Source organism: Pseudorca crassidens, chromosome 20 (genome assembly GCF_039906515.1).
Source record: "Pseudorca crassidens isolate mPseCra1 chromosome 20, mPseCra1.hap1, whole genome shotgun sequence".
NCBI lineage: Eukaryota > Metazoa > Chordata > Mammalia > Artiodactyla > Delphinidae > Pseudorca > Pseudorca crassidens.
Window position 1 is genome coordinate 3,328,485 of NC_090315.1, and position 14,465 is coordinate 3,342,949.

Genomic DNA, 14,465 nt, shown 5'->3' on the forward strand with positions numbered 1-14,465 from the left:
TCTTTTCCAATTTGTATTCCTTTTATTTTTTCTTCTCTGATTGCCATGACTACTACTTCAAGAATTATGTTGAATAATAGTGGCAAGAATGGACATCCTTGTCTTGTTCCTGATCTTACAGGAAATGCTTTCAGTTTTCCACCATTGAGAATGATGTTTGCTGTGGGTTTATTGTATATGACCTTTATTATGTTGAGGTAGGTTCCCTCGATGCCCACTTTCTGGAGAGTTTTTATCATGTAAATGAATGTTGAATTTTGTCAGAAGCTTTTTCTGCATCTATTGAGATGATCATATGGCTTTTATTCTTCAATTAAAAATTTTATTTATTTATTTATTTTATTTATTTTTGGCTGCATTGGGTCTTTGTTGCGGTGTGTGGACTCCTCAGTGTGGCAGCTTCTCTTGTTGTGGAGCACAAGCTCTAGGCATGCAGGCTTCATTAGTTGTGGCACCTGGGCTCAGTAGTTGTGGTGCACGGGCTTAGTTGCTCCACGGCATGTGGGATTATCCCAGAGCAGGGCCCAAACCTGTGTCCCCTGCATTGGCAGATGGATTCTTAACCACTGTACTACCAGGGAAGTCCCTTAGTAGTCTCTTACGATGCTTTGTATTTCTGTGGTGTCTGTTGTAACTTCTCATTTTTCATTTCTAATTTTATTGATTTGAGTCCTCTCCCTCTTTTTCTTGATGAGTCTGGCTAAAGGTTTATCAGTTTTGTTTATCTTCTCAAAGAACCAGCTTTTAGTTTTATTGATCTTTGCTATTGTTTTCTTTGTTTCTATTTCATTTATTTCTGCTCTTATCTTTATGATTTCTTTCCTTCTACTAACTTTGAGTTTTGTTTGTTCTTCTTTCTCTAGTTCCTTTAGGTCTAAGTTTAGATTGTTTATTTGAGATTTTTCTTGTTTCTTGAAGTAGGCTTGTATTGCTATAAACTTCCCTCTTAGAACTGCTTTTGCTGTATCCCATAGGTTTTGGATCGTTGTGTTTTCATTGTCATTTGTCTCTAGATATTTTTTGATTTCTTCAGTGATCTCTTGGTTATTTAGTAACATACTGTTTAGCCTCTGTGTGTGTTTTTTACCTTTTTCCCCTGTAATTGATTTCTAATCTCATAGCATTGTGGTTGGAAAAGATCCTTAATATGATTTCAATTTTCTTAAATTTACTGAGGCTTGATTTGTGACCCAGGATGTGATCTATCCTGGAGAATGTTCTGTGTACACTTGAGAAGAAAGTGTAATCTGCTGTTTTTGGATGGAATGTTCTATAAATATCAATTAAATCTATCTGGCCTACTGCGTCATTTAAAGCTTGTGTTTCTTTATTAATTTTCTGTCTGGATGATCTGTCCATTAATGTAAGTGAGGTCGTAAAGTCCCCCATCATTATTGTGTTACTGTCAATTTCCTCTTTTATGGCTGTTAACATTTGCCTTATGTATTGAGGTGCTCCTATGTTGGGTGCATATATATTTATAATTGTTATTGCTTCTTGGATTGATCCCTTTGTCATTATGTAGTGTCCTTCCTAGTCTCTTGTAACATTCTTTATCTTAAAGTCTATTTTATCTGATATGAGTATTGCTACTCCAGCTGTCTTTTGATTTCCATTTGCATGGAATATCTTTTTCCATCCCCTCACTTTCAGTCTTATGTGTCCCTAAGTCTTACCCCTTAAGTGGGTCTCTTGTAGACAGCATGTATATGTGTCTTGTTTTTGTATCCATTCAGTGAGCCTGTGTCTTGTGGTTGGAGCATTTAATCCATTCACGTTTAAGGTAATTACCGATATGGATGTTCCTGTCACGATTTTCTTAATTGTTTTGGGTTTGTTTTTGTAGATCCTTTTCTTCTCTTGTGTTTCCCACTTAGAGAAGTTCCTTTAGCATTTGTTATAGAGCTGGTTTTGTGATGCTGAATTCTCTTAGCTTTTGCTGGTCTGTAAAGGTTTTGATTTCTCCGACAAATCTGAATGAGATCCTGAATGAGATTAATCTTCGTGTAGGTTCTTTTCATCACTTTAAATATATCATGCCACTCCCTTCTGGCTTGTAGAGTTTCTGCTGAGAAATCAGCTGTTAACCTTATGGGAGTTCCCTTGTATGTTATTTGTCATTTTTCCCTTGCTGCTTTCAATAATTTTTTTTTGTCTTTCATTTTTGTTAGTTTGATTACTATGTGTCTCAGCATGTTACTCCTTGGGTTTGTTCTGCCTGGGACTCTCTGTGATTCCCAGACTTGGGTGGCTATTTCCTTTCCCATGTTAGGGAAGTTTTCAACTATAATCTCTTCAAATAGTTTCTCAGGTCCGTTGTCTCTCTCTTCTGCTTCTGGGACCTGTATAATACGAATGCTGTTGCATTTAACTTTGTCCCAGAGGTCTCTTAGACTGTCTTCTTTTCTTTTCATTCTTTTTTTTTGTTCTGCAGCAGTGAATTCCACCATTCTGTCTTCCAGGTGAGTTCTGCCTCAGTTATTCTGGTATTGATTCCTTCTAGTATATTTTTCATTTTGGTTATTGTATTATTCATCTCTGTTTGTTTGTTCTTTAATTCTTCTAGGTCTTTTTAAACATTTTTTGCATCTTCTTGATCTTTGCCTCCATTCTTTTTCCGAGTTTTGCCTATCTCCACTTCATTTAGTAGTTTTTCTGGGATTTTATCTTGTTTCTTCATCTGGTACATAGTCATCTGCCTTTTCATTTTGTTTGTTTTTCTGTGAACGTGGTTTTCATTCCACAGGCTGCAGCATTGTAGTTTTTCTTGCTTCTGTTGTCTGCCCTCTGGTGGATGAGGCTATCTAAGAGGCTTTTGCAAGCTTCCTGATGGGAGAGACTGGTGGTGGGTAGAGCTGGGTGTTGCTCTGGTGGGCAGAGCTCAGTAAAACTTTAATTGTTTTGTCTGCTGATGAGTGGGGCTGAGTTCCCTCCCTGTTGGTTGTTTGGCCTGAGGCGATGCAGCACTGGAGGCTACAGCCTCTTTGATGGGGCTAATGGTGGACTCTGGGAGGGCTCATGCCAAGTACTTCCCAGAGCTTCTGCTGCCGCTATTCTTGTCCCTGTGGTGAGCCACAGCCATATTCTGCATCTGCAGGATACCTTCCAACACTAGCTGGTAGGTCTGGCTCAGTCTCCTATGGAGTCACTACTCCTTCCCCTTGGGTCCTGATGTGCACACTACTTTGTGTATGCCCTCCAAGCTTGGAGTATATGTTTCCCCCAGTCCTGTCGAAGTCCTGTAGTCAAATTCTGCTAGCCTTCAAAGTCTGTTTCTCTGGGAATTCCTCCTCCTGTTGCCAGACCTCAAGGTTGGAACCCTGACTTGGGGCTCAGAACCTTCACTCCAGTGGGTGGACTTCTGTGCTATAAGTGTTCTCCAGTTTGTGAGTCACCCATCCAGTAGTTATGGAATTTGATTTTATTGTGATTGCACCTCTCCTACTCTCTCATTGCGGTTTCTGCTTTGTCTTTGGATGTGGGGTATCTTTTTTCCTGAGTTCCAGTGTCTTCCTGTCAATGATCGTTCAGTAGTAAGTTGTAATTCCAGTGCGCTCACAAAAGGCAGTGAACACACATCCTTCTACTCTGCCATCTTGAATCAGTTTCCATAATGTTATAATAATTTCTAATCAGAATTTAGTATATGGATTATGTAAGCTGAAATTTTATATAAAGCAATAATTTATAAGATAACAAAGGGGCCTCCCTGGTGGTGCAGTTGTTGAGAGTCCACCTGCCAATGCAGGGGACACGGGTTCGTATCCTGGTCTGGGAAGACCCCACATGCCACAGAGTGGCTGGGCCTGTGAGCCATGGCCGCTGAGCCTGCGTGTCTGGAGCCTGTGCTCCACAACGGGAGAGGCCACAACAATGAGAGGCCCGCATACTGCAAAACAACAACAACAACAACAACAAAACAAAAAGATAACGAAGTAAAATTGGAAAAGGAAGTATAATATACGAACTTCTCATCAGATGTGAGGGCCAACTACAAGCTACAAGAAGAGAAAAATATATTATTAGCAAGGGAGAAATAGAAGAGGGAATCAAATGGAAGTGTCAGAAACAGACCTGTATGTAAAATGAGACTTAATTTTGATATTTGTGACTTAGGACTATAATAGTGCTTTATGACATGCCAACACCATTTCCTTGCCAACACGATCCCTTATTCTTCTGGGCTCAGTGGGCTCCAGTCATAAGCTTTGTAAATGCTGCTCAAAGACACCAGGCATGACTCTGATAGACAGGCTTTGTACTTGTTTGTCCCACTTTTGGAAGGCCTTTTCTCAAGATATCCACATGACCTTATGGTACAACTGTAACATTTTCTGCCCTCTTTTATGCTTTAGTTTCCTCTTGAGCATTTGTCTTCATCTGAAATATTAAATGGTTCACTCATTAACCTTTTTTGTCTATGTTGCTGATGGGAATTAATATTACATGGCCCTACTCTTCCCACAGGTTCCACATTCAGCAGAACCACTTATGGACCCTGCACTGGTGAGTGTCAGGTGTCCTATAAGTCTTTTGCTGCCACTCTTCCTGGACTTGGTGTCTGGGGACCCTAAGCCCAGGTTTCCAAGTCCAGGCCAGAGGTTATATGGACAGATTCCCATTTTTGGCAGCCAGTGGACTGAGATGTGAAAGGTTGTCTTAGGTATAGCAGGTAATATGTATAAATGTTTGAGGATGAGATTGAGATGGGAGTGTTTTAGGACTTGTAGGTCTTTGTTAACAGCTGGTAAGAACAGAGAGCAAGGGGGCCAGAGTTAGACCTAGAATGGTAGACTGAGAAGAGGTTTCTGTTCTGAGAATGATGGAAGACATGGAATTTTTGGAACAGAGAGGGAAAGTGATGTGACTTAGGTTTTAAGAGGCTACTCCTGGCTGCAGAGTGCACAAGAGACTGGGGGAGAGAAAGAAAAGGAGATAATGAAGGAGGTATTGCAGTCATCCAGATGCACATTAGTTCTTGCTGGACCAAAGTGGTGCATGAGGAGGTAGGAGAAATACTTGGCTTCTGGATTTGCTTTTAAAGTAGGGACTGATCAGATTTTCTAATGTGGAGGTCTCACGGATAACTCCAAGTTTTTTTTCCCTTTGCATCTGGAAGGGTGGCAGTGCCATCAACTGAGATGGGGAAGTCAGTGGTAGCGGTCCTTTTCCATGAGAGTATTAGGAATTGGGTTTTGGCTGTTTTGATTCTCAGATGTTCCAGTGACTCCAAGTATAGGAGACAAGGGGACGGCTGAACGTGCAGATCTAGAGTGCTGGCGGAGGCTTCAGGTTGCCATTAGGGGACAAGGGAAGATAAGGAGGCTGTCACAAAGACAGATAAGAAGAGTGGTCATCAGTGGGAAGGTGGGGGGCGGGAGGGAAAGTCCATCAGGTGGCTCAGGTTTTTATGGGGGAGTGCCTATGAAATTGATTAATTGATACAGAGGGAAAGCAGAATGTAGGTGAAGTAAAAGTAAAGTCAGGCTGGTGGTTATTTTTCTTCCTGTGCACTCACTAGGCTTTTGTGGTGGAACTTGGGTAGTTTCTGACAGAATGTCAGATGAGTTTACCTAAGGTGTGTCAAGTGGGTGTGGATTTTGAATGGGTGTTATATGGACAGAGATTGCAACTGGTGAAGAGACATAATGTGCAATACAGAGGTGGAACATGAACAGGCGTATTTAGATTTGCATGTTTTGACTGAGGTTAAAGGCAGGAACAAGGCCTGGTGGGGAAGCATTCAGAACAGACCGGTGGAGAGTTGGGGTATGGTGGGATCCTGTTGCATTGGCAGGAACTTTCTGATGCCATGTGCAGGAGGGTATGTGAGGAGGCAGGAGACATGCCAGTTTTGTGGGCTGGGTGTTGGTGAAGGGGATCAGATGTATGAGGAGTTAGCCAGTGAGTGTGCATGTGGGGAAGGTGTGTGACCAAATTGCCCCAGAGCCCTCATACCAGGAGTTTAACAGAGAATGATGAGCCCAAGTTTGTTTGTGTCTGGGAGACATGATCCTGGGGACTCTCAGGCTGTTGTCTTGCAGGAGAGGGAGGGAGACATGCATACCAGGCTCACAGCTTAGATGGCATCTCTCTGCCCACCTACCTACCTGTTGTTGCTGAGAGTTGTACCTAGTGCTCAAGGAAGTATGAAGAGTTATTAGGTGCCCTCTAAGTTAGGGAGCTGGGGAGGAAGATGAACCGAGTGAGTATGGGTTAGGGGCACTTATGGGGTCCTGGGGAGAGAGGCTGCTTATGGAGACATCTGTCCCTGTCATCACAGGGCTCTGTGACCTTTGAGGACGTGGCTGTATACTTTTCCCAGGAGGAATGGAAGCTTCTTGATGAGGCCCAGAGATTCCTGTACCATGATGTCATGCTGGAGACCTTTGCACTTGCTGCGTCATTGGGTAAGGCCCTCACACCTATCCCAGCATCCCAGGCAGGTCTCCGCCTTTCCCCGTTTTTCCAAAAGCAAGTCTGTTTTTTCACAGCTAGACAGTGGGCACATCTATATTACTGCTTCCCTCTCATCTGTGTTGTTGGTGCCAAGGCTGAGTGAATGTGTATACGATCTCCTTTCAGGAGTATCCCCAATACCAGCAGCTCTGAAGTTTTTTCAGTGAAGTTTTTCTGGGTCATAAGACTTGGAATTAGTTCAGTGGGTTCCACTAGTCTCAGCCACTCCCTGCTAAGTTGACTCCATAGACCCTTGCACCTCTGTGCTCCAGGCTCTGCCACCTTCCAGCTGACATTTCTTGGGGCCTTACCATTCCAGGAATTGTTGGGACTTAATGTGGTCAGTATTTGTGGGGTCTTCTTGACTGTTTCTGTGAGACCCTCATCTGAAAGATTCTTTTTGTTACATATTTTTTTCCTGAGGTTGTTTTGGGATTGGTTGCACCTCAGGCCAGTACCGACTGTTCACCTGTTGTGTCTTTCTCTTAGGACTTTCATCTTCTAGGTACCATGTTGTCCAGCTGGAGCTGAGAGGAGAACCCTGGGTACATGACAGAGTGGACATGACTCCAGACAGAGCAAGAGGGGCTCAAATATGGCCCGGCCCTGGTAATTAGCATTGGGGGAGGAAGTGACATCATGGTTTGATTCACATCATATCAGGAACATGTCCCATACCCAACACTGTTTTGGTGTCAAGGCCAGTGACTGTGTACCTCATTTCTGTTTCTCCTCCATCCTTGACACTTGCCTCCTGTGATTTTTCCTCTGACTTCCAACCCAGAATTATCCCTTACCTCTCTATCTTCCACTCCTAATTGTTCCTCTCCATCCTCCCTCTGCTGTGCTTTCCACTGTTCACCTACACTTAATGTTTCATGAGGTCTGCACCTCTCCTCAAAATAGTCCTTGAACGCCAGCTACTTAGTGAAAATCAGATTTTCCTGGACCTGGACACAGCTTTCCACATAGCACACACATGTCACCAGCAGCCAAGGTCCTAGTGAAAACTGTTCCTGGAGGAATGAGTTGTGGACCCCTAGCTCCTTTATGCATTCCACCGCATCCTTCTGTCATTCGCCTGGTGAGTGCTCCCTGTCCTGTGATGTGTAGAGGGTCAGTACTGTACAGCAAGGCTTGCCTAGCCTCCCTGCAACTTCTTGTCTTGAAAACAGTCCCATAGATTTATTCCTTTCTATGTCAGACAAACATTTGTGATGGGGCTGCCTTCTTATACCAAAATCCTATGTCAAGTTTACCCGTATTTCTCTGCTTTCAGGGTGTTGGTATATAGCAGAGAACAAGCAGACACCTTCTGAGCAGAATGTTTCTGTAGAAGTGCCACAAATAAATACTTCAGAGGCAGACCTGTCCACCCTGAAGTCCTATCCCTGGCAGACGTGCTGCCTGTCCTTAGAAGGTGGTTTGCAACTAGCTGAGGACCTTGGCACAAACCCTGGCCAGAAACTCTGTGGGGCAGGTGTGCAGTTTCACCAGCACACTGGAGAGGAACTCTTTAGAAGAGACGTGGGTAAGACCTTTATGAAGAGCCACACCGTCCATGCATCCAAGAAGTCTTTCACATTCCAGGAGTCTGGGAAGGATTTCCCTTGTAGCTCTGGCCTTCTCCAGCACCAGGTCACTCCACAAAAGGACACCAAGTTTGTAGAGGCCTTTCACAATGGAGAAAAGCGTTACAAGTGCAGTGAATGTGGGAAGGCCTTCTGCCGTAAATACAGGCTTGCTCAGCACCAGAGAGTCCACACTGGAGAAAGACCTTATGAATGCAGTGAATGTGGGAAAGTCTTTAGATGCAACTCCAACCTTGTTATACATAGAAGAATTCACACTGGGGAAAGGCCTTATGAGTGTAGAGAATGTGGGAAGTTCTTTAGACAAAACGCCCAACTTATTGTTCACCAGAGAATTCACACTGGAGCCAAGCCTTACGAGTGCAGTGAATGTGGGAAAACCTTCATTACTAAAAGCAAACTTATTCAGCACCAGAGAGTCCACACTGGAGAGAGACCTTATGAATGTGGAGAATGCAGAAAAGCCTTCACCTATAAACGCATGCTTGTTCAGCATCAGAGAGTCCACACTGGAGAGAGGCCTTATGAGTGCAGTGAATGTGGGAAAGTCTTTAGGTACATCGCCAGCCTCATTAAACATAGAAGAATTCACACTGGGGAAAGGCCTTATGAGTGTAGTGAATGTGGGAAGTCCTTTAGGCAAAGGGCCCACCTTCAGGTCCACCAGAGAATTCACACTGGAGCAAAGACTTACAAGTGCAGTGAATGTGGGAAATGTTTTAGCCAAAACTCTATTCTCACTACGCACCAGAGAGTTCACACTGGCGAAAGGCCTTATAAGTGCAGTGAATGTGGAAAGTGTTTTAGCCAAAGCTCTACTCTTATTAAGCACCAGAGTTCACATTGGAGAAAAACCATATGAGGAGAATTCTGAATGAGGAGAATTCTTTGGCCAAAGCATCCAGCTTACTCAACACCGAAAAGCTCACACCCCAGAAAGGCCTCATCAGTACAGCAGATGTGGAAAAGTTTTCTGTCAAAGGTCTGCTCTGACTGAGCACTGAAACTTCACAGCTCAGATAGACCGTATGAGTACAGCAAATGTAGGAAAGATTTCAGCCAAAGGTCTTACCTTATTTGATACCAGAAAGTTCATCTAGAGAAGGGCTTTCAAATGAGATGAGAGCAGTGAATGAGTTGTCTCCTTAGTTAATACATCATACTGAATAGACTCTCTGAGGAAGTCATCAACTGGAAGTTGAATGCCATACATCTGAACAGCCCTCGTGTGCAGATTGCCTATGAGTACTGGCTTCATAGGAAGCTTTTCAGGAGCTATACTCTACTTTGTAACCTGTGCAAGCCCCTTGCTGGACTCAATATCACTGTAAGTTTTTTACCTCTCCCAAGTGGCAGATCCCAGTACTGGGCATCAGTCATCGCATTGTGATCAGGGTAGGTAGACTTTTGTGCTGTCCTGTTCTCTGGAGGGAAGCATGAATAGCCTGAGCACTTGGGTGTTGTCATGCTCTTCTGTCAAGGACAGGACCTAAGCAGCTTTGACCACTGTGACCCAATGTCGGTTCCCTTGGCAGCTTACAGTTTACTTTCCTTGGTGGTATTGTCTCATGTCATGCTCACGATGGATGTTTCTAGCTCCAGATCACCCTGTTTGGGAACTATCTGCCTCCATTTGCTCTACTCTGTGAAAAAATAAAGAGTATAGTTTAAGCCACGTCTTTTGTGGGTGTTCCAATCTTTGTTTTCTTCAATAAGGATAGTATCATGGCGGAGAATGGTTTTCACTCCAGTTTTGATCTAATTTGAATTGTTGTCTAAAGCCTCCTGGGGTAGACTACAGGGCTCTGGGACTAATGTGACCTGGATGTTAGAATTTTTGGTGGGTCCCGAGGTCACCCTGAGATGAGGACAGTTTTATGAACCACCAGTGTTTTTTGGAGCTGCATAAGTTCTCTTTTTTCACATGGGATGTCAGATCATGACCCCAGTACTGTTCAAGAGAAGAAGTTCTCTAGGTCCAGCTGGAAAAGAGCCATGTGCCATAATGTCCATAACATGGTAGGCTGGTTTTGCTGAGCGTTAGATTACAGACATCAGATGGGAACCATATTTGGTACAGAAACAGGGAATTAATAGGGAGTGACTAGCAAACAAAAAGAGATGAACCTATTCTAAAATTGCATCCATGAATGTTCCCTTGACTGTGGCTGTTTAAGATAATGTTTTTGCAAAAATTCTCAGGAGATACAGAGCGGTTTCTCTCCTGAGGTCCCAGTCAGTGTCAGGCTAAATAATGTAAAGGTTTTGAGATCCTGTAGCATCTTCAGATTGTTTATCTCAAGGCCATTGGTGCATAACAAAGATAATGGGTAATAAAAGTGGAAATCGTGTAGTCCAGGCATGTGGTTTTTAGGATGCAGGCAGTTCCTGGATAACTCACGTGGAAACACCTTTCATTGCTCACCAGTCTTCACTGCTACCACAACAGAATCCCTCCCATTAGACAAGGAGATGTGATGGGGTTAACATGTGGTTGCCAGAGTTCTACTGAAAAGGAGATTCAGAAAAGATTCAGATTTTTTATGTGAATCCAATTTTTATTTAATTGAGCTGTATAGTTGGTATGTGCTGAACTGAACATACCTAAAATGTACAGCTTGGTTAAGTTTTAATATGTGTAAACCCACAGAACCATCGTAATTACAAACATCCATCACTCCCATATCTACCTTCTGACATTTCTCCCAGGACTCCCAGGCAACTAGTATTGATTTACTTTTTTCCCATTCAATTAGTGTTTTCTACACTTAATATCATTGGGGTCTTAATGTTTACTTTTATATTTGTCTCTTTTTCATGATGCATAATTATTTTGAGAATCATTTAAGTTGCTGATAAGTATAATTCATTTTTTTTCCTGAAAAATATACTGTTTGGATATACCACCCCCTGACTGTTTATCCATACATCTGTTAAAGGATGGGTTTTTGTGGTTTGTATCCTTTTTGTCTATGACAGATAAGTTTAATAAATTATATGTACGTATGGTTTCATATTCAAAATTCAATGACTATACACTTTTGTGTGCCATTCACAGTATGGGAGCATTCCGGTTTTCCTGTATTCCTCTCTAGTACTTGGTTGATGTGGCTAGTGTTTCAGTATTACCTGTTTAAATGTGTAGAGGTGTCTCACTATGGTCTGATTGCATTTCCCTAATGATTCATGATGTTGAACATTTTTGTGTTTATTTGCCAGGTGTATGTCTTCTTTGATAAAATGTCTGTCTTTTATTAGTAACTGAGAAGGCAAAAACCTGTTGGAGCTTGACTTCTTCAATGACTTCGCTGGGTGGAATAAATGTGCTCACATCGTTATTCATCACGTATGGTCCTCATTATTAACATAGTGTCCGTTACTTTAAGTCTAGACACGTATAAAACAACTAACCGAACCTTGATTGCTGTGTTTGCCAATTTCCCTGGTATGAATACTCCAACTGTGGGCAATTCCAAACAGTGAATATGAAGTTTTTACTGCATCAGCGGCGCAAGAAGCCAAACACTGAGATGCCAATGTTTGCAGGGGACAAGGTAGCCAAGCCGGGAGCTAGAAGAAGTCTCAGATCCACCTTCCCGGAGGCGATGTGCTTGAGATATTTAAGGTATAAAGAGGCAGTGTGGTCTTAGGTGTGGGGAAAGGCCATCAGAGTTAGAGAAAAGGTGAGGTAATTGCTGTGTGCAGGTGTATTTCATTACATGCTTCTTCAGAGATGCATGTTCAAAAATGGTGTCCCTGAATGGGACATCACTGGCTCTACTCTTTAATGAGGGAACCAGAGAAGCAACACATGGTCCACCTGCTTATGGCCACCCCAAATTCCTCCTCTGTCTTGTTCACTATAGCTCCCTGTCTGGAGTCTATGTTCTCTTGACTCTGACCTAACACAGTGAGGTCTAAAGCCTTAGGCTACATCCTTTGGAAGAGCAATAAGACAATGTTTAATAGACCCCAGCTATGGATGCATGAACTTTGTGTCATAGTGACAACCTGGTATCATGTGCCCGTTTGGTTTTGTAGGTTTCGGAAACATTTGAAATATTATGGCTGTCTCTCTGGGACCAGCGAAGACTACATTCCATGGAAATCTGGGTTCGTCTCCTTTAAGAAGCGTGAAACTCCGCCCCCGTCCTCAGAGCCTCCAGGACACTCTTTCCCAGGAGCCCGGGCAGTGAGGCGGGGCTTTTCCTGTAGGCGGGGAGCACCACCCCTTGACAGGTTCTAGAGGCCTGTGAACTGCATTACCCGGAAAAAAACTACGCCAGTTCGTGGGCGCCCCTGGGCCAATGAAGGCTCAGGAAAGAGTCACTTCCGTTCTAGAGGACGGAGTCTGGGCGGCTTTTCCGGCGTCGACTGAGGTCGTTATTTTGTAAACTCGGCTGTGTTCACAGGCGGGGAACTTCGCAACGCTGTGAAGGCCAGAGGTCAGGGAGCCAGGAAGGCGCCGTGCCCGCTTCTCTGAGCTTCGTCTGAGGCTCGGCGTGGGCGCTATCCGGCCTGACTCTGTCGGGCGGTTGGTGCCGCAGTGCCCGGGCCCCACCTTCACCCACAAACTCCGCTGGCGCCGGCGCAGATGTGTCTGATTCAGGTAAATGCTGCGTCATCCGGGCCCTCCCCCAACTCTTCTCATTCAGCAGTGTTTTATCTGTGTTCTTTTACTAGTGTCCTATAGTTATCATTTGTACCCCCAAAACTTGGCTCTCCGAAGTTTGAAATATGACCTGCCTGGGAAAAAAAAATTGCAGAGGACTTCAATGTGCGGTTGAAGAAGCTCTGAGATTAATATCACCGCTCAGGCCAAAATTGCTATATAAATAGGACCTCAGAAGCAGCCTGTGGGATTTTTCCAAACAATTATCCCCATCCACAGCAACTTAATGTATTGGCTGCTGTTTGAAGTAAGCATTTCCTTTCTTTTCTTGATAGTTTTGCCAACTATGTGGAAACTATTTGACGTGTCTTGTTTAGTTTCGCTTGTTTTAAAAGTTTTTTATGAATGTAATATGTTTTATGATGTGTTTTTCTTCTTTTGCGCAATGTGGTGTGACTTTACCCATGTTTTTCGTGGCTATCCCTTTGTGGAAGAAAGAGGTGAAACAGGAGGGAAGGGGCAGGGCACAGCCTTTAAAGGAATGACATATCCATAGGACTTGACTAAAACAAACAGGTTTGAACCAATTAGGTCCAAGATGGCGGAAGATTTGATTTCCAGTGGATCTTGAGGCTCATTATACTCCCATTGTAATACATGAGCATGTAAATAACACACCCACCAGCGACCTGCCAGTTCTAAGGCTAACTCTAAAAGGCCAAAAAGTGGGTGGTGGCCCAATTCCTGGAAATACCTGCCCCTTCCCGGGAAGTAGTTGGAATAATCCTCCCACTCAGCCTGTGAAATTACGTAGAACATAAAAAGTAACCACGTCATATTTTGAGGCCTCTCGCCTTCTGAGATGGCCCACACTCTGTCTGTGGAGTGTGTTCCTCGCTAAATAAATCCAATTCTTACCTATCACGTTGTCTCACTGAACTCTTTCTGTGAGGAGACTTCAAGAACCTGAGGTTCATTAAGTCCTGAGACCAGGTGTGTGATATCAAGTAAAGTCCCAATCTGAGTTGCATGGTTTCAGGGGGACCCCTTGCAGGGTCTGAGAGTGGGCACTTGTGTAACACTCGTAAATTAATTGTCCAAGGAGACACACATGCTGACAAAGCAAGAGACTTTATTGGAAAGGGATGCCTAGGCGAAGAGCAACACAGTAGGGAACCCAGGAGAATTGCTCTGCCATGATGCTCGCAATCTCAGCTTTTATGGTAATAGGGTTAGTTTCCGGGTTGTCTATGGCCAGTTGTTCTGACTCAGGGTCCTTCCTGGTGGTGCACTCACCTCTCAGCCAAGGTGGATTCCAGCGTGAGGGGGATTCTGGGAGGTAGGCAGGACATATCATCTTTTCCCTCCTCCTTTCAGACCCTCCCAAATTCTCCCAGTTAGCTTTCAGAGGCAGCACCTCTTTATCAGAACTTCCTGTTGTGAGACAATTCAGGCAAGTGGTTATCATTGTGCCTGGCCAAGGTGGGCGGTTTCAGTTCCCTAACACATTCATTTTCCTTTCTTGTGCTGTATTCTGTAGATATGAATATATGAGTAAAATGTCTTTATAAGTTCCCCTGTTGAAGGCTCTTCTTTGTTTACATGTTTATTTTTTCTTCTTTTTTTTTTTTTTGGTCTACTTTCTGTATTTATAGCCATACCTGCCATCTGTTCTTGTGTACATATGCATTTATCTAGCATATATGTTAAAATTATTTATTTAAATGAACATTTCCAGTTTTTAATTTTGTTCTTACTAATTTTAACTTAGTTCTTTGAATGAAATTATACATATTTTTCAA

General features: G+C 43.3%; 1 protein-coding gene across 13 annotated transcripts in view; it reads left to right on the top strand.

Moving 5' to 3' along the window:
* The window catches only part of LOC137214294 (zinc finger protein 773-like), a 62,538-nt gene that overhangs the window by 36,831 nt on the left and 11,242 nt on the right, over window positions 1–14,465 (top strand). For 7 of the 13 annotated variants that reach the window (XM_067717811.1, XM_067717812.1, XM_067717815.1 and 4 more), the window contains 4 exons: window positions 4,468–4,506; window positions 6,284–6,410; window positions 6,949–7,068; window positions 7,739–12,660. In XM_067717811.1, coding sequence (XP_067573912.1) covers window positions 4,492–4,506; window positions 6,284–6,410; window positions 6,949–7,068; window positions 7,739–8,913 — 1,437 coding nt within the window. In that variant the 5' untranslated portion in view covers window positions 4,468–4,491 and the 3' untranslated portion in view covers window positions 8,914–12,660. Of the gene's footprint in view, window positions 1–4,467; window positions 4,507–6,164; window positions 6,411–6,948; window positions 7,069–7,738; window positions 12,661–14,465 lie in introns of all 13 variants that reach the window. The other 6 variants (XM_067717821.1, XM_067717817.1, XM_067717818.1 and 3 more) reach the window with 4 other exon arrangements.